Consider the following 23,932-nt stretch of genomic DNA (forward strand, 5'->3'; position numbering starts at 1 on the left):
TCTGCACGTAATCTCATTTCAAATGCAAAGATGTCAGCCAATCACAACAGTGGGTGTTTTCACTGAAGTCTCAGAGCAGACCCGCCCCTTGAAACAGAGCATTCCAGCCAGAGGGCTAATATCAGTAAAGAAAAAATGCCTTTTATTTCTAAATTATGAATTTTTTTTTAATGTAAAAAACATAAACGTAACATAAAATAATAAAAGAATCCATGCCATGGGACCTTTAAGATCCCGTTCCTACGTTATACGGGGAGAGAAATCTGAGCGGCTCATTTTTTCACATGCTTGTAGAAAAAGGCTTACAAAAACAAGGTTACTGGGTTGTCCTTTTTCACTTTTTCTGGTTTGGTAGATGCACTGGGACCTGATCATGGTAGATGCACCGGTTTGGTAGATGCACCGGGACCGTCTGTCGGATGAGACGTTAAACCGAGGTCCCGACTCTCTGTGGTCATTAAAAATCCCAGGATGTCTTTCGGAAAAAGAGTAGGGGTGTAATCCCGGGATCCTGGCCAAATTTGCCCATTGGCCTCTGTCCATCATGGCCTCCTAATCATCCCCATATCCTGATTGGCTTCATCACTCGGTCTCCTCTCCACCAATCAGCTGGTGTGTGGTGAGCGTTCTGGCGCAATATGGCTGCCGTCGCATCATCCAGGTGGATGCTGCACATTGGTGGTGGTTGAGGAGATTCGCCCCTTCAATGTAAAGCGCTTTGAGTGCCTTGAAAAGCGCTATATAAATCAAACACATTATTATTATAGCACTTAAACTTAGATTTTCATAATATGACCCCTTTAATGGGGAAGTAATGTTGAGATTTCAACTACAAATCACTGATAGTTCAGTGTCACTGTCTGCACTGTCCATGTGTGCTGTGGACTTTCATCAAAATTTCAATGCTCATCCAGCACACTTTAAACATTGAAATTTCAATCTCAACCAAAATGATGGTTTGGATCAGCATTTGCATCAATGTCTCCTCTCCATGCTATCTGGGTGTATTACATAGTGAATATCATCACTGGCACGTTTCTCAAATTCATTAGGTTTTGCACTTAAAAAGATTTATTCCCTGACAAGTAGTATGCGACTGAGTGCTGTGCTCGTGTCACAGCTGTTACTATATTGTGTATTTTAGCATGGCTTGACCACTTCGTCTCGGGCCGTAAGCAGGGAAACTCCCTGGATGGTCTATCACAGTTTTCTTTAATTATGTACAAAGAGCAGAGCACTGCTCAACACATTTCTAAACAAATGCCATGCAAAATCGGGTTGCTTTTTGTCATGTTCTTCAGGTCTCCAGTGAGGAATTCCCCATTATTTGGCTGTTATAAAACAGATGATGCATGGATTTGGCTCTTCTGGACTGTCTCAGTCATACACCTCCAGAGTTCTCACAAATTGAAGCTCATACATTTTCAGACCAGCACTCCAGATGTCCATGGGTGAAGAGGTAAAGAAGGGGTGATCTCAGAAGGCTAGACTGAACCTTCTTCACAAGACATGTCATCACTGGATGACATTCTTCACTGGGACTGAACCTAAGCCCAGAACAAATTGAGACATATCCTGAGTAATTGTTTAACTGAGAAAGCTTAAAGTAGGAACACTAAGCAATTTAAACCTCTTTGGTAACTTCAAACACGCTTCCTGCAAAAAGCTTCCAGAGCGCCACGCTCTGCAAAACCTGCCAAGCTGTTATCAGGAATCTCAAACATGCGAAATGATTCACAGCCACTTTTATACATGGACTCATCCTGAGACCATATTCATACATTTAACAAATCTATACCATGAATTGTTTGTGTTGAGCAGCAAACAAATCAAATAGATAACTATATACACTACAGTTCAGAAGTTTGGGTACAGTAATATTTCTATACTTTTATTTAGCAAAGAAGCATCACATTTACTAGAAGTGATGGTATAATGTAACAAAAGATTTCTATTTCAAATCATTTCTATTCATTAAAGCTACACTGTGTGATATTTTCCCCCATCTAGTGGTGAAAAGGTATATGACCATCCAGTGAATAATAGTTTCTGTTCCTCTCAATTTCGATTTCGTTTCAACTCCTACGGTGGCCGATTTAGTCATGGCTTCCAGTTCGACCTCTTCGGTGAGTGTTGCTTCAAGTGATGAGGTTACTTTTGAAAACTATTATAATTTGCAGTTATTTAATTTGCCAAATGATCTATTATCAAATTAATCTATGTAAAATGAATAATAGTTTTACGTTTTCGTTATTTTTTACCATTTCATTACTAACATCAGCTGTCAGGTTCCCAGACGAATGCAAGCTAATCTTAGTAAAGTAACTTTTATCAGTGCTATCGTTATTCTGTATATTGTACGACATCACTAGCGTAAGGCAAACAAATTAAAATGCAATTAAAATATTAATCTCATGTTATCCGTCATAGAACACGGATTTATGTTACAAGGTAAACAATACTTTTTCATCATTGACGCGAGGAGGAAAACTATCCTAGACGTCGTTCTAGTGTTATGCACAGCACACCATGATATAATTAGCCAAGCAACAATAAAACTTCCAATATACACAAATAGGCTGAATTAATATTACCTGTCGAGAAGAAAGCAGGAAACGTCGGCGTTCTTTTTAAAATCGTTGCTCCTCATGAGCTCTCTCCATCTTGGAAAGGCCACTCCAATATTTACTTTTGTCTTGTTGATTTGCCTGTTGCGTTGCCGTCTTAATTCTCTTTTCCGCTTCCTTGGCGACTCTGATACATATCCCGCAATGTTACTAGGTCCCCGACCCCGGTCGAATTCGGTAATCAATTCCGGGACGTGGTTGCTTTCACACAGAAGGCGACCCGGCAATGTTCCGGGAACATTGCGGGTCCGACGTGCAGTGTGAAAGGGGCTTAAGAGTGATCCTCCATCATCATATAGCAGCCTCAAGCAATCCTCCTCTTCACATTCGACACGGTGCCATCGAGTGTAAAAACGCGAAAAGCGAAGCTTGAATTGACGGGTATGTCCCTCTTTGGCAAATGTACTTTCAAGATGGAGGGGCAACATGGCGACCGCCATCCGAACCCTCACCTGTATGTATTTTCAATGGCATATTATAAAATTACGAGAATACATTATTACTTGAAAGAAGTAAATATACATTAATGAGCACATATATTTTTGAAAGAACTAAGTGATTTTAGCAAATAAGAAGGATTTCTGAAGGATCATGTGACACTGAAGACTGGATTAATGATGCTTAAAATGTTGCTTTAACCTCAGGAATGAATTACATTTAAAAATATATTCAAAAAGAAAAAAGCTATTTTAAATAGTAATAATATTTCACAATTTTACTGTTTGTTTACAACAGTTAACAAATAGTGACAAAGGGTGAGCATAAGAAAGTTATTAAAAACATTTAAAGAAAATTAGGATTTTAACAGTAGTAAATATGTAAACGTATAAATGAATGAAATCTTTGTCATATCTGAAGCAGGATTCAGTTTTCACTAGCAAAAATGTAAAAATCCCCTTTATTCACATCTCTTATTTTTTCAAACAGGCAGGCTACAGACGGTGCTGGTATTTCACAACAGTGTTGCTCAATCCCCATGCACATCCATCAGCTTAATTGAATCTTCACTTTGACAACCCAAATCCCTAAGATAGCACTCATTTATACTTCCCCACGGAGAACACAGTGTCAACACTTCAGTCGGAGACCCTTATCTGCATTCATTTCAGTACACTTTAAACATATAATGCACTTACATTTGAGATTGAAGGAAAACGCAAATGTGTGATGAAATGTGTGGACTTTATAAACTCTAAAAAATAAAGGTCCCAAAAGAGGGTTTCAATAGCCATGCCATAGAAGAACATCTTTTAGTTCCACAAAGAAACTTTCAATCAGCAGTTCTTAAAAGAGGTAGAACATCCTAAAATAACCTTTTGTGCAATGGATAGATTCAATGGATGTTAAAGGAACCATCTATGTTATAAACAAATATATATAATTAATAAACAAACAAGTTAACAAAATAACACTAACAAATAAAACAATTCTGTTCTCTGAGAAACATCATCTACACAGTTAGGTTTAATGCTAACTAGGCTATAAGCAAATAAAAACACACCCACCCAAACACCCACTCACACACACACACACACACACATTCATGCACACACGTTCACAGGCATTAGTCAGACGAGGACTGAAAGTGCTGTTCGAGTAAAAGATGAGTAAGGTACAGAAGAAGTGAAGATCTTGGCTCCTCCTCTGGAGATGGTGGGATGTTTTTTAGAGCTGACAGTCCCAGACAAATGGATAAGAGTGAAGTTACTCCTGCTCAAACTCCCATGCATTTCTACCACCACACCACCAGCGCTTCCCAGCAGACAAACGTGCCTTGTAGGACCTCTTCAAGGGCAGAAAGCCCCTCCGAGATTTTTTCTTTGAGATTTTAAAGTCTTTTTCCCCCCAGTAGTTGTCAGCACAGGAGACCTCTGTGTTTTTGTGAAATCTAGTCTGCTGATATTTGAGGGTGTTGCAGCGAACAAAATCCTCCTAAATGCTTACTGAGCCGTGTGGCCTGATGGGATCGGACGTCAGAGACCTGAGCGCCCTGCTTCCAGCGGTCCCGACGCTGCCGGGGAGGGACACGAATTGTTCCCTGCCCGTCGGCGGAGCTCCGCAGTGGGGACCGATGCTGGACTTTCACCCTGCCTCCTCGTACGGATCTCTTCCCTCCCACTCCTTCGTCAAACAGGAGCCGGGCTGGGGGCCCGCAGACCCTCACGAGGATCCTCACTGCGGTTTGGGGGCCTTCACCGTGCACTTCTCAGGGCAGCTCACAGGGATGCCGTTCGCTGATTCTCCCTCCAGCCAGAGCAGAATGTTCTCCAGCGGGCCTTATCTGCCAGGCTGCATGGAGAGCCCTCCTATCCCGCGCAACCAGGGTGAGAAAGCCGTCCCGTTCCTGGCTCATGAGCCACATAATCTATTTGTGTCTGTTATTGTGTCAAAAATGTAAAGAACAAGAAACGTCAGGGTGGAATGTATGTGTGTGTAAAACAAATCTCAACTCTTTGTCCCCCCATGCTTTTTTTAATGTATTACACGCTCCAAATTTTGGATAACCTTTTTTATTTTGTCAATTTAAAAACAAATTTGACAGATCACTTGCACAGTGCATTTAGTTTATCAAATCAAAAAAGGTTTTTGCAATGTATTGTAGGTGTGTTTGTAAAGTTTAGAATTTTGTTGATGCCAAATTATTAATGGAGGATCTCATCACCCTCAAAATATTATTTCTGAAAAGGGCATTAATCATGCATTTATTCAGTTAAATATTGATGTACACATTTGTGATGTTACCTGATTATGAAATTATTAAGAAATCTTAATTGTTCAAATAATAACTTTTGTAATCACATCATATTGTAGAAAAAAAAAACCAAAAGGTAATTTTCTGCCAGGACATTTTCTAAGTTAACAGATATTTTTAACCCTAAAACACAAAACAATGGAATAATTCAAAAGACTGGTATAACACGACATGGAACATCGACAATCGAACATGGAAAATACCTTAACCGTATTATTAAACGTATTATTAACTGTATATTAACAGTAAATTGGGCCATATTTTACAGACTTTTGCAGTAACACTTTATTTTACAGTGTCGTTACACCTGTAGTTACTTGTAATAACTATAAATTATGTATAATTACATGCAACTAAACCAAACCAAACCGATACCTAATCCTAACCCTATAGTAAGTAAATGTAGTTACTTAAAATGACTATAATTATATAAAAATATATTTACAATGTAACAAAGACACCTTAAATTAAAGTGCAAGAGTGCAGTTAAACATGCTGCTTTCATTAAATGACTAAAATAGTTTTCGGTAGCACATACTATGTTCTAACTGTATTAATAACACTAACTATAGGTACCTGAACCTTAACTAAACACATGTAGTTACCTGAAACTGCTGTACTTTTGTTGGTAAGTACACTGTAAGTACATTGAAAGCGCACATACTGTAAAATAATAAGTGCAACCTAGTTTTCTTTGCTTTATTGAATAATCTAAAATCAACTATATGATTCACAAGTAAACTATCTGAAATAACTTTGAATATGTGAACATCTAAGACACATATTCTTCATATTCATATGTAAAGAGAACAAAAGACAGTAACAGTAACAGTACTATTCAGCCGCCAGTGTGCTCAGTTTTATCTTCTGTAGTGAAACAGTACATTATAAAGACATTTAAATGCTTGATAGACATACTGGATCTTCCATTTGATGTCGCTCCAGACAGATTTACAGTTGTGGTCTCCTTAAAACTATTGTGAAAACAGAAGATTGATGCTCTGACATCTGATGTATTAGGAAAATAGATGAAAATGTTTCTCAAGGGAGTAAAGTATATAGTTTATAGTGAAACAACCAAATAAATACTGAAACGGTTTTTTTGTGTTTTAAAAAAAGGTCAAATGAAATAGCCTTAAGAAGTTAATAGGAAATGTTTTTTTTTGCAGTGTTTAGATATTAAGATGGGTCTTTATTTAATGGTGTTCATTTGATGGAACAAACAGTGCACATACAAAAACAATATAAGTGTCACAGAAGAGTTCATCTATCTTCATTTTTTTTTCTTTGTGTTGCTGTCTGACTTCAGCACCATGTGGAGCTCTTGAAGAGCTTCTCTCCTTTAAATCTGAGCTCTTACAATACAAATGTGTTGGTGAATTTAAATCACAGTACTTGATTGTAGACTAGATTAGACCAAGTCTCCCTGTATTCCATTTATTATCAGATTCACTTCAGGAAAAGACATAATGACTGTGATTCATTGTGAAAGCTTATTGGCCCCGAGCGGGTTTCACATGAATTATAATTCTGATAGTGAGGGATGTGTATTGTATAACTTAAGGCATTTTGTCAGGAGTATTAGTAAGACCATTTCTGTGTTTGTTTTAGTCAGAACAGGTTTTAGCCATTTTATCACTTTTTTTCAGCCAATGGATGTTTATTTATACAGATATAACTGGTATTATAGTATAACAAGTATGTTAAAAATATATTTTTCAGTATAGTTTATGAGTTTATAAATGTTGTTCATGTTTACTAATGTAGTTAACTAATGTTAACAAATGAAACCTTTTTGTAAACCTTTTTTTTCTTTGTTGTGACAACTTTAATGAAACTTTAATGACTTTTTCCTCTGCCTGTCAGTATAAAACAATTGTGTGAATTTCTTTTTTTTTTTTTTTTTACCTGATCCATTTGTCCAATGAGGAGAATGGAGATTTTCTGAGAACAAACAAACAAACACACAATTGTTTTGTCTCTTTCTCTCACAGGTTATGGTACAGTAGCATTAGATGGAGCTCCTAACTACGGTCACACACCTGCACACCACACACCACCATTCCCCAACAACACCTTCAAACACGAGGACCCCATGTCCCCACAATGCACAATGGGTAAGGAAAATATGTTCTCAATGTGACCTATAAAGTAGTAAAGGCCTTTGAATAAAGAATGGCAAAAGTAAGCTATTTGTAGGTTGATTACTGTGGAACGTATAAATACTGACCAGTCCAACACAGCAACATGAATCAACCAATGTTGTGAGTGGGAAATACACTTCACCTTTAAATTTGCTCTCCCTTAAAAAAAAGAAGTACCGGTGTGCTTAAGTCAATAAATAGACACTAAACATAGTTTTTTAATCTGTCTCTTTTGTCCACTTTTAACCACTTCTGTCCTGATTTGTTCAAGGGGAGGGTCTATGGGTGGGTAAATTGAATGAACTTTTTCAGATCTTTTGATCTAATGGATGAAATTAGCTCGTGCAATTTACAAATAAAATCCTGGAGACAGAAAAACAAACAGAGAACTACAATTCTCGTTTCTGCTCTACTAGCTGCAAGACCACGTCTAACATGGTGAGTGCATGTTAGAAATAAGGGATGATAAGAGAACATTGTGCTTGGTACGTTTTTCCTCTTCAAACCTAACTTTGGTCTCCAGCTGACAAAATTTACATCCCATCTGACTTAATTTTCATGCATTAGGTGGAGACTTTTGGGGCTGTTTGAATGTATTTAATCACATGAGCGTTTACACTACGAAAACAATCCGGTCTAATGCGTTTTCGGCTACCTCTGGTCTGGACATGGGCAAAGTAAACAAGCTCAGAACTTTTTAGTCCACTTTTATACTTGTATCTAGCATTGTCTATTTGTGATCCAATAGACCAAAACGCATCTTAATGTCAGGTGTAAACAGGGCCAAAGAGAGTACACTTTCATGACTATTATGTTTAAAAGGGTTAGTTCACCCAAAAATGAAAATTTCGGTTCGACACCCGTAAAAACACTCATCTTAGGAACACAAATGAAGATATTTTTGTTGAAATCCGATGGCTCAGACAGGCCTTCATTGACACCAATGTCATTTCCTCTCTCAAGACCCATAAAGGCACTAAAGACGGCGTTACAAAGCCCATCTCACTACAGCGGCTCTACAATCATTTTATGAAGAGACGAGAATAGTTTTTGTGTGCAAAAAAACGACATATAGTGATGGGCCGATTTTAAAACAAAGTTTCGAACGGTTATGAATCAGCGTATCGATTCATGATTCGGATTGTGTGTCAAACCGGCAAACTGCTCAAATCACTTGACATTGGCGACCCGAATCATGAATCGATACGCTGATTCATAACCATTCGAATCTTTGTTTTGAAATCGGCCCATCACTATATAAGTCATTTCGTTTTTTTGAGCACAAAAACTATTCTTGTCGCTTCATAAAATGATTGTAGAGCCGCTGTAGTGAGATGGGCTTTGTAACGCCGTCTTTAGTGCCTTTATGGGTCTTGAGAGAGGAAATGACATTGGGGTCAATGAAGGCCTGTCTGAGCCATCGGATTTCAACAAAAATATCTTCATTTGTGTTCCGAAGATGAACGGAGGTCTTACGGGTGTCGAACGACATTAGGGTAAGTAATTATTGAGAGAATTTTTTAATTTTTGGGTGAACTAACCCTTTAATATTGTTTTGTTGTGCATCGTCACTGCATCCTTACAAAAATATAATTACAAATATATTTAAATACATGACATAAAAGCTTCAAGAGAAATAACATTATATTTTAGTCTATCATACATGCTTGTGCATATTCGGCAGTACACTTTAACCATATTTCGTAGACAATAGAAGTAATAATGAAATTACTTATAAAGATATTCTTAGTTGGGTGAAAAAGCACTCTTAAGTTAAACTAATTGCATTTAATAAACTATTTTATTTTTTATTTTTTAAACTATATATTTAAACTATGAATAATATTGAAATCACTTTGCATTTAAGTATAATATTTCTTTAATAAGTACTCTTTTTTAAAGTTAAAGTGTACTTCCTTTTCACAAGGATTGAATTTGTGAGTGTATATTTATGACAAAAGACATATAGATATCTGGAGATCACTGTATCTGCAGCTCACAGAGGAGCTAAAGTCGTCACCGCAAGGATCATCTCGAGGTTAAGTGTCAGATGAAGTTTTAATGGCAAGGCAGTAAATACAGATTTTTTTTCTCCCTTCTCGCTCTCCTTTTTACCTCTGCCTCCTTCCTCAAACACTCAAAACACTGTATCTAACAGTTTCTAAGTTCATTAGGCATAAATTATGCTAGCATAAATGATGGGCTCTCTTCTTCAGGCAGCTAACAGGAGGAAGCAGAATTGTGGATGTGGAGAAGAATGTTTTTAATGCTGTCGGGAGACTGAATCCCAGTCTGTTGCCCTAAGAAATGAACAGCGTGCTCTCAGAAACTCTGCTGACTGCTTTATGGGCTCAGGGAGCCCTGCACTGTTTGGATAACCGCAGTCAAGACGAGGCCACACTCTATGTTAGCTCTACTGTAAAACGCTTTGTTTCACTTGTAAACAGGAAAGCTGAAGTATGAGGTCTTTGAAGATAATTTTAATCTCAGATATGGTTGATATATATATATATATATATATATATATATGCTCTTTGAGTGTTGTAATATGTGCTTTGCTTGTGTGAATGTGCAGGTGAGCAGCAGTACCCCGTCCCACCGCCTGTCTATGGGTGCCACAGTCCTCCTGACAGTCAGACCCTGCTTTTGAGAAACGCCTTCAACAGGTACCTTCTTTATCACATTTACTCAATGCAAACTACACACAGTTTAATAACAGACACCATTAAACATTACATGTTTTCATAAGTATGATGATTACAACTTTAATTATTGAGTTAATTAAGTTAAAGATCTTAAAGGATTTTTCCTGCATGAAATAAAAACAATAGAAATGCAATAAATTGCATCACAGAGGAAGCAGCCACGATTTACAAGAAGTTACAAAAATATAATGAATTATTGATGCAACTGCTGAAATAAAGGGATATTCCTGGATATTATCTAATAGCAACATTTGAGACGTGCTGTAGTTATCATAGGAAACAATTTCACTGGTCCCTCAGACTGTCCAAACAAGCATTGTGGACAGTTCAAAAACAGAAACGTGAGGCGGTATATTGTTGTAATGTGAAGGCAGACCCAGAAACAAGGAGAGGTGGATCTAAACGCAGGTCGACTTTAATGATATATAAACGGTGGAGGTCTTTGCGAAGGAACACAATGAAACAAAACATAGAACATGGAGTATATGTGAGGATTAACAAGGTGATGAGGAACACCTGGGGAGGTAATCAACAAGAAAACTACAAAGAACTACAAACATGGCACGAGACAGGAAATAGCACATAAACATGTCACAGGGAACATATAACAATCAGTTGTTCCCTAGAATAAGGCCCCAGAAATCTTTCAAGGAGGCCTTGAGATGACTTGACATTAATTGTGACAAATCTATGATAAGTCGCACGGGTATATTTATGGCAATAGCCAACAATACATCATATGGGTCAAAATTATCACTTCTTCTTTTATGCCAAAAATCATTAGGATATTAAGTAAAGATCTTGTTCCATGAAGATATTTTGTAAATTTCCAACCGTAACTATAAACAACTAAGGACTTAATTTGGACAATGATTATCTCAATATTTATATATGTTTGCACCCTTAGATGTCAGATTTTCAAATAGTTGTATCTCGGCCAAATATTTTTATGTCCTAATAAACCATACATCAATGGAAAGCTAATTTATTCAGATATATAAATACATAAATGTATAAATCAATTTCAAATAATCGACCCTTATGCCTTTTTGACCTTTATAACGCTGATGGTTTTGTGGTGTAGGGTCACAAATAAGACAAAACAAACTAAAACAACTAAAATCCAGACATTTAATCCAGGTCATTTATGCATTTTATGAATATAAATTTTGTAGTATGCCAAGCTTTTTATCAGAGTAAAACATTTTTGAAAAAATCCTTATCTAGTAAAATACAAACAACTGAAAAAAAGTCATGTTCTTATGGACAATGGGTCATATACTCCATGGCTTGCATGGAGTCAGAATGACTGCGATTCTCTCTGATCGCGTATTTGATCATTCACACTGCGTGATTGTCACTCGCGTGCACGAGCACCGATTTGCCTGTGATCTCGGGCATTTGTCTGCGATTTCGCAAAACCTGTCGGCGACTCAAAATCGGGGCAAAAATCGGGCAGTGTGAACTAGGCTTAACACAGACTTAGACAGATTTGGGAACAATATGAGAACCACTGATTTAAATAGTGGTGCTGGGACTACTGTTCTAGGAGTGTATGCTTCTGGTTTTGCCAAAACAACATAGTTTCTCATGTCACATGAAATATAAATAGGCTTTACATTGTCTTGACAGGAGTTGAAAAATCAGAACATATACTAACTGTACATGATCAATGACAGAAAGTGATTTTGGTTGCACTTTATTCTAAGGTGTATGTGTTACAGTATAATAATGAATTTAATAATACTTAACTACATGCACTTACTATAGGGTTAGGTTTAGGTTTAGATATAATTAAGTACAATCTAGGAAATTTAGGAACTACGTTACATGTGTGTCAAAGACAATGTAAAATAGTGTTACTGTGACTTTATCACATAGTCTAATGTTAACACCCAGACTAAAATGCTGAACGGTTTAACTGAAAGAAACTTGCACTGATATATCTCAAAATATGTGCGAATATTGTTTTGTCCCAAGATGCACACCAGTAATCTTTTAAGGCACGTTTATAAAAGTTACTTAAATGCCGTAATTGAACTAAGGCCTAATCCTGGCTTAATCTAAGCCCTGTCTGTGAAACTAGGCCAAAATGTTAAATTGCTTGGCTATACTTGTGCACATCCTGATTTTGCAGTTAGACGTGTTCCTGGGTCAGCATATTTTGTTGATCCCGGAACAACACTCCTGTCCAAGAATGTTGTCCTTTCCATATCCCTACAACTACACCTAACCCGACTCTTAAGTTATCCCTAAAATCAGAGGTAAAAGATAGGTGCATAACAGTGATGGAGAAGCACCTGACCCTGCTTGTAAGCCCAAACTTGACAAACAGTAAACGTGTCCCTCAAATCTGATTGGAATGTTGGTCCAGGATCAACAAAGATGTTGATCCAGGAACATGTTGCTCTTGGCGTCTTTTGTACTGTTGAATCATTCATGCAAGGTTTTACCCCATAGATCTCCATTCTACGTGTGCCATTGTAAAGATGATTTTTGCTGTTTTTACAACAACAACTTAATTGTGGTAATCAGCATACCCTGTTGGTGGAGCTGAACTTGTATTGAACCTGGAACATTCCTTTAAAAAGGCACATTAATTAGTCTAAGAAGTAAAATATGTGTATTTCTGATTGTGTCTTTGCTGTGGCACTACTGAGGGGCTCAATCGAGCGTCACTGAGGCCTGTGCAGTCTGGATGGCTCAGATAAATCCTGAGTAAGTCTGCAGTGAGTCTTGCTGTCTGCACAAAGGTTAAGAACTGCACAGCAGCTCTCAGCAGGCCAAAATACACTCACATTGATCTACTACCCGTTTCCTCCGAATTCTTCTTCCCTTCTCTGCCTGGCCTTCCCCAGAGACATTAGAGGAGGAGAGAGGGGGGAGAACAGAAAGGCAGAACCTGATTTCACCAAGTACAACATGTTCCTGGATCAACATCTTTGTTTATCCTGGAACAATATTACAATCAACCAATCAGATTTGAGGGAGTTTAAGTTCAAGTTTAGGCTTACAAGCAGGGTCAGGTGCTTCTCCATCCGTGTTATTCATCTATCACTTCCCTATGATTTTAGGGATAACTTATGGGTAGGGTTAGGTTTAGGGGTAGGGATGTGGTTGGAATTACATTTTTGGACAGGAATGTTTTTCCAGGATCAACAAAATATGTTGACCCAGCAACAAGTCTAAAGCCAGCGTACACAGTGTGATTTTGGCCATGATTTGGCCGTCTGAGACAAATTTTGCAAATCCTAAAAAATTCCTCTGATCCTAGGCTAAAATCTGACGTCTTAGGTCGTTAGTTTGACACGTTCACCGGCAGCCGATTAATGACCGCTGCATGTGATCAAATTTGACCTCAGGCGAAATTGCAGTGTCAGAAGATTTGGCACACAATCCTGCAGTGTGAATTATCCCAGTCGAGTCGACGACCGTTAAATTATCTTCCTTTTTCTAGACCATGACCAAAATAAGTGCTAGAGATTTCTTTGTAGTCACCTTTTCAATCCTGCACGTAATGGAGCTCACTGTCGCCTAACGCGGCGTCATTCATTGATGATATAAAAATCTGGTTTTCTTGCATGTATCAGTTTTTAGTGTGCCTTGGCTATTGTACAATCTGACATTAATGACAACTGAGATCTTACAGTGACATGGCTTACAGCAGGGATTATGTTGATACAATCTAACAAGCAACGATCGTAAAAGACTATTATAAATCGCGTAGTGTGCACCCGGCTTAAAGGGTTAGTTCACCCAAAAATGAAATTGATGTCATTAATGACTCACACTAATGTCGTTCCTCACCTGTAAGACCTCCGTTCATCTTCAGAACACAGTTTAAGATATTTTAAATTTAGTCCGACTTCGGATCTATTCTGATCTCTTCGGATCTATTCTGATCTCTTCGGATCTACCTATTCTAATAAAAACATCATCAGAGTAGTCCATATGAGACATTAGTTAGTTGATTAGAATCTCTTGAAGCATCGAAAATACATTTTGGCCCAAAAATAACAAAAACTACAAATTCAGCATTGTCTTCTCTTCCGCGTTTGCTTTCAAACCTCAAATAAAGATTCAAACGGTCATGAATCAGCTTATTGATTCATGATTCGGATCGCCAATGTCACGTGATTTCAGCAGTTTGGCACGCGATCCGAATCATGAATCAATACGCTGATTGATAACAGTTTTAATCTTTATTTGAGGATTGAAAACAAATAAGGAGGAGAAGACAATGCTGAATAAAGTCGTAGTTTTTTATATTTTTGGACCAAAATGTATTTTCGATGCTTCAAGAGATTCTAATGATGTCTCATATGGACTACTCTGATGATGTTTTTATTCCCTTTCTGGACATGGACAGTATAGTGTGCATACACTTAGATACGCTGTCGGACTAAATCTAAAATATCTTAAACTGGGTTCTGAAGATGAACGGAGCTCTTACGGGTGTGGAACGACATTAGTGTGAGTCATTAATGACATCAATTACATTTTTGGGTGAACTAACCCTTTTAAGGTGCACTATGTAGTATTTTTTTGCAGTAAAATATCCAAAAACCACCAGGCCTGTGTTATATATTTTGTTCAGCTGAGTTCTTACAATGTCCCAAATGTTTCCAACTATTTGTAAACCGTGAAAAATTGCCTTTTTAACCAATGAACAAGACGTCTGACGTTTGACAGAAAGCCATGTATGCAAAAAATGAGATTCTGTAATTTTTTACTTGCCCTCATGTCATTCCAACACTGTTTGTAACTGATTATTAATCAGTAAATCAATAAATAACACTTTACACTACAGCTCAAAACTACAGTTCTCTTTCTATTTGAATATATTTTAATATGTAATCTATTCCTGTGATGTCAGTGCTGAATTTTCAGCATCATTGCTCCACTCTTCAGTGCACATGATCCTAATATAATGATTTCCTGCTCAAGAAACATTTCTGATTATCAATGTTCAAATCAGATGTGCTTCTTGATATTTTTGTGGAATTGGAATCTGTTGTAACATCAATTAAACACATCTTTTCTCATTTGTAGGAAAATTCTGCACAATTTCTCTTTCTTGTCCAATTGAAATACAACAGCACACAGATATGGAATGACTAGAGACGAGTAATTATTGAAGATATTCATTTTGGGATAAAATATTCCTTAATGGAAGGGTGTGAAAGAAGAAGATAAAAGAGAAATGCAGCTTCTCATCAGTCACATAGGAACCAGCGTGCATTCTTCAGATACGGCTCTCATGTTGTTTAGAGAAAAGGAAGAACACAGAACCCAACATTACGCATCCAGCTTTGATAAGACCCGAACAAAGTGTTCTCTGCCCTTTCTCACTATAAACTCGGAGCTCGGAGCGCCTTTGGAAGCCGTCACAAGAAAATACATGCACTCTAACAATCTTACTCACATGCATCCTGTAACCCCTTGAACCATCATTTCATGGTTATAAAGGGAAATTAGAGGGAAGTAAAAAGGGAAATTCCATCTTACTTATCATCAATGATTGGCCTAGAAATGGTCTCGCATTTTGAAACACTGGTGTGAGCTGTAATGGAAGCTCATTTATTGGGAAGCAATGTGGCAACCAATCATAGACCAATAATGCACATTTTCTTTGACTTCTTTATTTTCTCTTTATTATTATATTATGTTATGTTATGTTAAATTAATTATAATATATTATATTATTTATATGTATAATATTATAATATATAATATTATAATATATTATATTATTAATATGTGTTATAGTTAATAAATAAAAAAGAGACAATCATCTTTCATAAAGAAATGATTAACTAATTAAATAACTAATAATTGTTATTGAATAAATATTAATATTAAATAAATAAATAATTAGATAATACTATTTTAAGGTGACAGTTAATCGTTACTACACATACTATACAGTAATAACTATACAGTAAATTATGCATAACTACAAGCAACTAACCCTAACCGTAAGTCTATAGGAAGTACATGTAGTTATTACTATTACTCAATACTAACTACATCAGCTTAAAATAAAGTGTAACAATTCATATTAGATAATGTATTATTAAATAAATAAACAAACAGTAGTGTAGTAGTGTAGTGTAGTTTAAACTTTACCCCAAAGAAACTGTCTGGCCTTCAAAAACTGCTACTTTAGCAGACAGACAGCATATGAGTCAATATCCTTTCCCCAAATCCTTTCCACGATACCCAGAAATCAGTGTGACATCACACATAGCATTACTGTGCCAGGCAGGACCACGCGAGAGCTGGCTGAGATACGGCTGCTGCGAGAAACATGCGGTGAAACGGAATGATGTTAGCAGTTTCCACAGTGCCAAACAAGCCTCCAGTTTCACTGCTTCCTTAAAAAACGTGGTAATGAATCAGCAGTGGGTGATTGGAGAGAGACATCCACACTGCTGACGACGTGCACGTCTCACCAGTCTGTGGAACAAAAACAAACATTTTCACATGGTTTTTCTCTTTCTTTCTTTTTTTGTTGGTCCTATTTTTGACTTGTCTCTTCCTTTTTTAAAACCTTTGTGCTTCTTGAGAAGCTGAGTTGTGAACGTGGGGTCACATGTAATTTATCTCCTCTGCCCTGACAGTGATAATCTGTACCAAATGGCGTCTCAGTTGGAATGTGTTGCCTGGAATCCTGTCAGCTCACTGACGCCCAGTGTGAAGAGGTAAAGACTCATATCAACACCTGTGATTCCTTTCCTTTCCTTTCCTTTCCTTTCCTTTCCTTTCCTTTCCTTTCCTTTCCTTTCCTTTCCTTTCCTTTCCTTTCCTCTCCTCTCCTCTCCTCTCCTCTCCTCTCCTTTCCTTTCCATCCCATCCCATCCCATCCCATCCCTTCCCTTCCCATCCCATCCCATCCCATCCCATCCCATCCCATCCCATCCCATCCCATCCCATGATAATGAGAGAACAAGAGTACATTTTGCTGAGCTCTCTTCCCATCCCATGATCTCGTGCTCTGTTCCTATCGGTGTCTGCACTCTTCTTCTGCACTGCACTTTGAAACAAAAGCTCAGTCTGAAGTAGGAGCATGAGTTATGCCGTGGTGACGGTACAGGAGATAGGAATGAATCCTGCTCAGTCAACCAGTCCAACGCAGATAGAGTGTCTGACCTTGGGTCTGCTCAAGGGGCATTTGTGTGTGTGTGTGTGTTCAAATGAAGAGAACCAGACTGGCTGAAGGGCAGAGGGGAAGTCCCACAGCATTGTGGGAATTTTGGGTTGTTTTTGAGTGATTGAGTGTATGTGTGCCTGTGTAGGAAAAGAGATGAACTCTGCCACTGGAATAGGTGACTGGGATGCTGGACAGAATATTTATGCCAGCTGTCCAGATAAAAGATTTGGTATCTACCTTCCTTACACCCATTGCCATGACAACGGGGTGTTTATCTTGTGAACGGATGAACGGATGGGCTGTGGGAGGACTGGACCAGCAATGGCTGATTGTGTAGTCTGAGATGTGAAGTGAGTCGGACAAAGAAGAGGCTTTGGGTCTTGAGCTCTTCATCCGTTACTGCCCACACTACAGATCCCCCTCCTCCTCCGCTATCATTTATGACCGTTACGGCAGCTTTACAGTCAGTTCTGGCTATAACAACATCCTTTTGTTAATGAGAAAACGCAGATTCATATATAGCAGAGCTATCATTAACGTGTTCAGATCTGTCCTTTCTGGATCTTCTGTACTGAGAAACCTATTGGTTTCAGGTTCATGTGCTATGCTGTGGAAGCTTGTTTCCACCACTGAATAAAAAATAAATGTCCTTTTATTATATACTTTTTATTTCCAAATTCTAAAGTCTGAATTGTGAAAAGTTGCTGTTATCTTTTATTCTGAATAAATGTGAGCGCTGTTGTTTTATCTGCTGAGTGTAACGGTCCCTTTTTTGGATTTTTCTCCAGTCACAGTGGCAGTTATGAGGCCGATCCGTCCTCAGGAGCCGCTCCTGTGATGTACAGCTGCAGCACTCAGTATCACATACACACACATGGTGTGTTCAGAGGATTACAGGTGGGTGACAGCAAAACACACACACACACACTCAAACAGACTGAGATAAACTCACACGCATACCTATTTCAACTGTGCACACACAGATTGCTTTCTCACAATAATACAATCATAAAGTGCCCCGAATTATTATTTATTGTTCATAATAAACATTAAATATGATGTACACACATCTAAAATTATAATACATAAACATGAATGAAAATATAAATTATATACAGTTATAGTGGAAAAAACTTATAATGAAAAAATTGTATAATGCTTAATGTATATATGTGTATATTACAGAAAAATAAATAGTTTATTAATATGTTGTTTATACAATTTATATTAGGAAGTGTATAATGTTTTATAAACACTACATTATCATTCAAAAGGTTTTTTTATGTCTCTTCTGCACAGATTCTATTTATTTGATGAACATACAGTGAAAACAGATTATTCCACCGTTTTCTATTGTAATATGTTTTAAAATGTAATGTATTCCTTTGATGAAAAAGCTGATATTACAAAATTTAAACAGAAGTGCACATATGCACTGTGTGTAATATTGGGTTATTAGTGTTGATTATTATTAATTCAAGTTCTTATGAAGTCTAACTCCTCAAATGCATAAATATCCTCTCAGCACACACTCAGGTTCAGCTCAAAGTCACACACACACTCCCCCACTGCAGCTCTGCCACGCATCGAGTCCAAGGCCAGGGCAGTGAGCGTACAGGCCTCACCTCACCTCAAGCATGAAGTTTAGAGTAAAAGTGTGTGTTTGATTAGTCAGGCCTGTTGGATACTGAGAAGGAAAAATATCCTTTTTCAAAACAAGTTTTGGCTTGTTAATGAATATGGCAATGTTAAAGGGTTAGTTCACCCAAAAATTAAAATTGGCCCATGATTTACTCACCCTCAAGTCAATCGTCACCTACAATCAGAGTTATATAAAAAAATATCCTGGCTTTTTCAAGCTTTATAATGGCAGTGAATGGGAGCTAAAAATTTGAAGCCCAAAAAAGTGCATCCATCCATTATAAAAGTCCAATAAATAATGGGAAATTAAGGAGTGAATTGATTAATAAAGGAGTTAATTAATAAAGGGGTTAATAAAGGAGTGAATTGATAGGTTTTGTAAAGAAAATATCCATATTTAAAATTTTATAAAGTAAAATATCTAGCTTCTCCCAGACCGCCTTCAGTATTCAACTTATGAAGAAAGTTTAACTGTTTAAGTCTGTGGTACCATTTGAAAGCTTAGAGTCTCTACAGTTTCAGAGGAACTCTGATGTAGGACCCTGCCTACAGCGAACACTGAACCAGACTATTTTAAGTTGAGCAAACAATCTCATTGGCTGCAAGAGCAGCAGAAGCCAATCAGCTTGTGGCATGTGGTGATGGTGTGATTGTAGATTGCATGTAAAGGATGCATCAGTCTCGCACCCTTAAGAGTTTAGTGACTGAACTGGATAAATGTGTACAGGGCAGACAATGTGAGAGGACAGTCAGACTCTGCTTCAGTCTGTAGTGTGTGTCTACCATGAGTGAACATCATCTGTGCTTTAGAAAATTGATACTGTCCAGAGTGTGTGTATGCATGTTTAGAACTTTACTTTAAAGCTTTCCCATTAAGGCTTTTAAAAGATAAACTGATATTTAACAGGCCACAAGATGAAAGGGTTTGTTCTGATGCAGAACTCCTGCTGGGTTTGGAAATGCAGAAGTTAAAACAAACAAGGGCTCAAAAGTGCAGCAGATCTGGCAAAAAGGGTTGGTTGATGGCCAATTATTCTGTTTTTTTTTCCTCCTGCAGGATGTGCGGAGAGTACCAGGCATCACTCCCGCCATTAAATCATCCGAGAGCAGCGAGAAGCGTCCGTTCATGTGCTCTTACCCAGGCTGCAGTAAGAGATACTTCAAGCTGTCCCACCTGCAGATGCACGGCAGGAAGCACACAGGTGAGATGAATCCGCCGCCCGCACAAAACACACCATTTTCCTGTTTCAGATTGGGGTCACAAACAATCCAAACCGATCTTTGCTTTTTTCTCTTAAAAAGTGCAGCAGGTCCTGTGAGATTTACAGTGTTACGCAACATGCATAACAAAGTCATAATTCATATCTAAATCAATTTTTTCAGACGTCCAATAAGAGTTTGGCAGACATTGATTGCAGGAGTTAAATTCTAAGATGTGAAAAGCTTTTCCTCATAGCTCAAAAAGATAAATTCATTTGATCAGGCCCCTGGACGTTTGAGTTACAGCACTCAGGAATGTCTCACTTTATTCTAGCGACAGAGTCTGATCACACAACCATGATTTCTGTGGAAAGTGCACACACAGACTCACACACTCACTCAGACACACACACACACACACACACACACACACACCACTTAGGGTTCAACGTGAATGTACTCTGTCTCATCTGTGTTGCCATTAGCATTGCAACACAGATCAAACTATTATACACAGATAATAATAATTTTTCATTCTCACAAAAATTTATAAACATTAAAATGTGCATTGCTGGACATTTTATATAAATATAATATAACAGAAAATTACCATGGTCATTTTACTTTACTGTAAACATTAATCATTGAAGGACAAATATTTATTTTTGGAAAATATTAGAAAAAAATGATCCCTTACAATAGGGTTGCATTTGTTAACTAACATGAAAATTGCTAATTTCAACATTTACTTACAATCAAAGATTACTACAATCAAAAGTTCTATCTTTTATCTAAGTTCTATTAATAATAATATTTTGTTTAATGCACCTGAGCTAATATGAACTAATAATTAACAGCTGTATTTAATGAACTAATGTTAAAAAAGGATATATGTAAATATTGTAACATCTATTGCTCATTGCTAGTGAAATACATTAATAACATTAATAAACGGGATCTTAATGTTTTCATTCACACAAAAACAATCAATTTCTTGTTTATTATTAGAATTAATTAGAAACTGTGCTGTAAGTCGCTTTGGATAAAAGCATCTAAGTAATTATGTAAAATTTAATGTAACATATTTATATTTAATTATTGATATTAATAATTTTTATTGTGGAAAATCACCATGGTAGCCATATTTTCCACCATAATACAACAGTAAAACAATCGTGCATAAATATTTGATCTCCCTCCAACTGTGTCAGAGGCTTTTTTTGATGTCACTCGTGTTAATACCAATGTACTCCTGGAGAATGCGTATTTTGGTGGAAAAAAAGGTTGCCATGGTGAATGAAAACACCTGTCGGTTGAGCAGGAATCACCAGAATTACTCAAAAACATCTGGACTGGAGTGTCCAGATTTGTGACCTTATAGCATTTCCTGTGACACTTTGAAAATAATAAAAAAGTGCTGAATTAAACGGCGCCCCCTTGTGGATGCTGCAGAGACCACAGGCTCGTCCTCTAAACCGGTGGTTCTCAAACCTGTCCTGGAGAACCCCCCACAGCTGCACATTTTGTATGTTCCCTTCATCAGACACACCTCATCCAACTCATCAGCTCATCAGTAGAAACTGCAACCCTGTGTCCCAATTCGCAGACTATCCATACTAAATAGTATTTAACCTGACAGAAATATATTAATTCAGTGTTGTCCACATTATATTTCACCTGCAGCAGCATTGTGAACTTTTGTAATGACACGTTTGGCCATTAACTTTTAAACGCATCATTATATTTAAACTGCAAACACACGAGGAGAGTCTCTGCATTAAAGACCAACAAACGGCAGATCAAGGTGCGGCTACATTTCTCTCCGATACGGCAGGAGATTAATCTGAATGTGGAGGATCTGAACTGTGCTGATGATTGACAGCGCAGTTAAACTGTGTTGAGATGCATTTAACTAAGCGACAGAGTCCGTTAAAGATGGCGAAGTAGTATGTCCCAAAATTTGCATACTCTTCTGCTACACACTCAAAAGTATATACTATTTCTTCACAAAAAGAGTACATACTTTTAGGACGTAGTATAAGTAGGCGAATTGGGATGCAGCACAAGACCTGAAGTGGGTGTGTGTGTCTGATGAGGGAGGTTTGGGGGCAGGTTTGAGAACCACTGCACTAAACACAGTGTAAGAAGAACAGTTATGGAGCGATTCTGTTCTCTGTCCCGTTCAGGAGAGAAGCCCTATCAGTGTGACTACACAGGCTGCGGCCGCAGGTTTTCCAGATCTGACCAGCTCAAGAGACACCAGCGCAGACACACAGGTTAGTGCCATCCCAGCCCTTCCAACACATGAAGTACATATTTCAGTTTTTCAGTCCATTAGATTTGAGGTCAATTATATGCTACACTCCTAAAATTAAAGCTCTTTACTGGAATCTTTGGTTCCATTAAGAACTTTGAACATCAGTTCCGCAAAAGATTCTTTAGATAAAAAAAAAAAAAAAAATCTTAATTGCGAAACCCCCTTTCGGAAAATTTATTTTTAAAAGTTTACTAAGTTCATCCAAGAATGAAAAATCTGTTATTAATCACTCATTACCCTCATATCGTTCCAAACCCGTCAGACTTTCGTTCATCTTCAGAACACAAATGAAGATCTTTTTGATGAAATCAGAGCTTTCTGTCCCTTCGTTGACAGCTACACAACTACCACTTAAGGTTCAAAAAGTTCATAAAGAGATCATAAAACTAATCCATATGATTGAGCAGTTTAGTTCAAAATAGACTTGAACGCTTGATATGATAAACGGATTGATTTTAGGCTTTTATTCACATATAAACATCGATCAGAAGCTCAACCGAACCTGCTTGACACGGGAGAACGAACCTCATTGGTTCTCGCTGAAGCTCAGACGTGATGCGTTACATGAGAATGAACCTCATTGGTTCTCGCTGAAGCTCAGACGTGATGCGTTACATGAGAATGAACCTCATTGGTTCTCGCTGAAGCTCAGACGTGATGCGTTACATGAGAATGAACCTCATTGGTTCTCGCTGAAGCTCAGACGTGATGCGTAACACGAGAATGAACCTCATTGGTTCTCGCAAAAGCTCGAACGTGATGCGTAACACGAGAATGAACCTCATTGGTTCTCGCAGAAGCTCAGACGTGATGCGTAACACGAGAATGAACCTCATTGGTTCTTGCAAAAGCTCGAACGTGATTCGTAACACGAGAATGAACCTCATTGGTTCTCGCAGAAGCTCAGACGTGATGCGTAACACGAGAATGAACCTCATTGGTTCTCGCCGAAGCTCAAGCGTGATGCGTAACACGAGAATGAACCTCATTGGTTCTCGCAGAAGCTCGAACGTGATGCGTAACACGAGAATGAACCTCATTGGTTCTCGCAGAAGCTCAGACGTGATGCGTAACACGAGAATGAACCTCATTGGTTCTCGCTGAAGCTCAAACGTGATGCGTAACACGAGAATGAACCTCATTGGTTCTCGCTGAAGCTCAAACGTGATCGCACATCAATCGAACATGAGCTTCTGTTTACCTGGTGTGAGTGAATGAATGTTTATTTGTGAATAAAAGCATAAATTCAGTCTTCATCAAAACAGATCTTTATTTGTGTTCTGAAGTATAAAAGTCTTACAGGTTTGAACGTGTGAGTAATTAATGACATATTTTATTTCATTTCTTTTTTACTGTACCCCTAAAACATGCATTACATACACTATTAGAACGT

General features: G+C 37.7%; 1 protein-coding gene across 6 annotated transcripts in view; it reads left to right on the forward strand.

Annotated features, from left to right (window-relative positions):
- The window catches only part of wt1b (WT1 transcription factor b), a 74,202-nt gene that overhangs the window by 49,335 nt on the left and 935 nt on the right, over positions 1–23,932 (forward strand). For 3 of the 6 annotated variants that reach the window (XM_067419309.1, XM_067419306.1, XM_067419311.1), the window contains exons 4-11: positions 1,302–1,459; positions 3,555–4,951; positions 7,374–7,496; positions 10,099–10,189; positions 16,852–16,932; positions 18,170–18,278; positions 20,080–20,224; positions 22,409–22,498. In XM_067419309.1, the coding sequence (XP_067275410.1) occupies positions 4,564–4,951; positions 7,374–7,496; positions 10,099–10,189; positions 16,852–16,932; positions 18,170–18,278; positions 20,080–20,224; positions 22,409–22,498 (1,027 nt within the window). In that variant the 5' untranslated portion in view covers positions 1,302–1,459; positions 3,555–4,563. The remainder of the gene's footprint in view (positions 1–1,301; positions 1,460–3,554; positions 4,952–7,373; positions 7,497–10,098; positions 10,190–16,851; positions 16,933–18,169; positions 18,279–20,079; positions 20,225–22,408; positions 22,499–23,932) is intronic. The other 3 variants (XM_067419307.1, XM_067419310.1, XM_067419312.1) reach the window with 3 other exon arrangements.

This window comes from Pseudorasbora parva, chromosome 16 (genome assembly GCF_024679245.1).
Source record: "Pseudorasbora parva isolate DD20220531a chromosome 16, ASM2467924v1, whole genome shotgun sequence".
Lineage (NCBI taxonomy): Eukaryota > Metazoa > Chordata > Actinopteri > Cypriniformes > Gobionidae > Pseudorasbora > Pseudorasbora parva.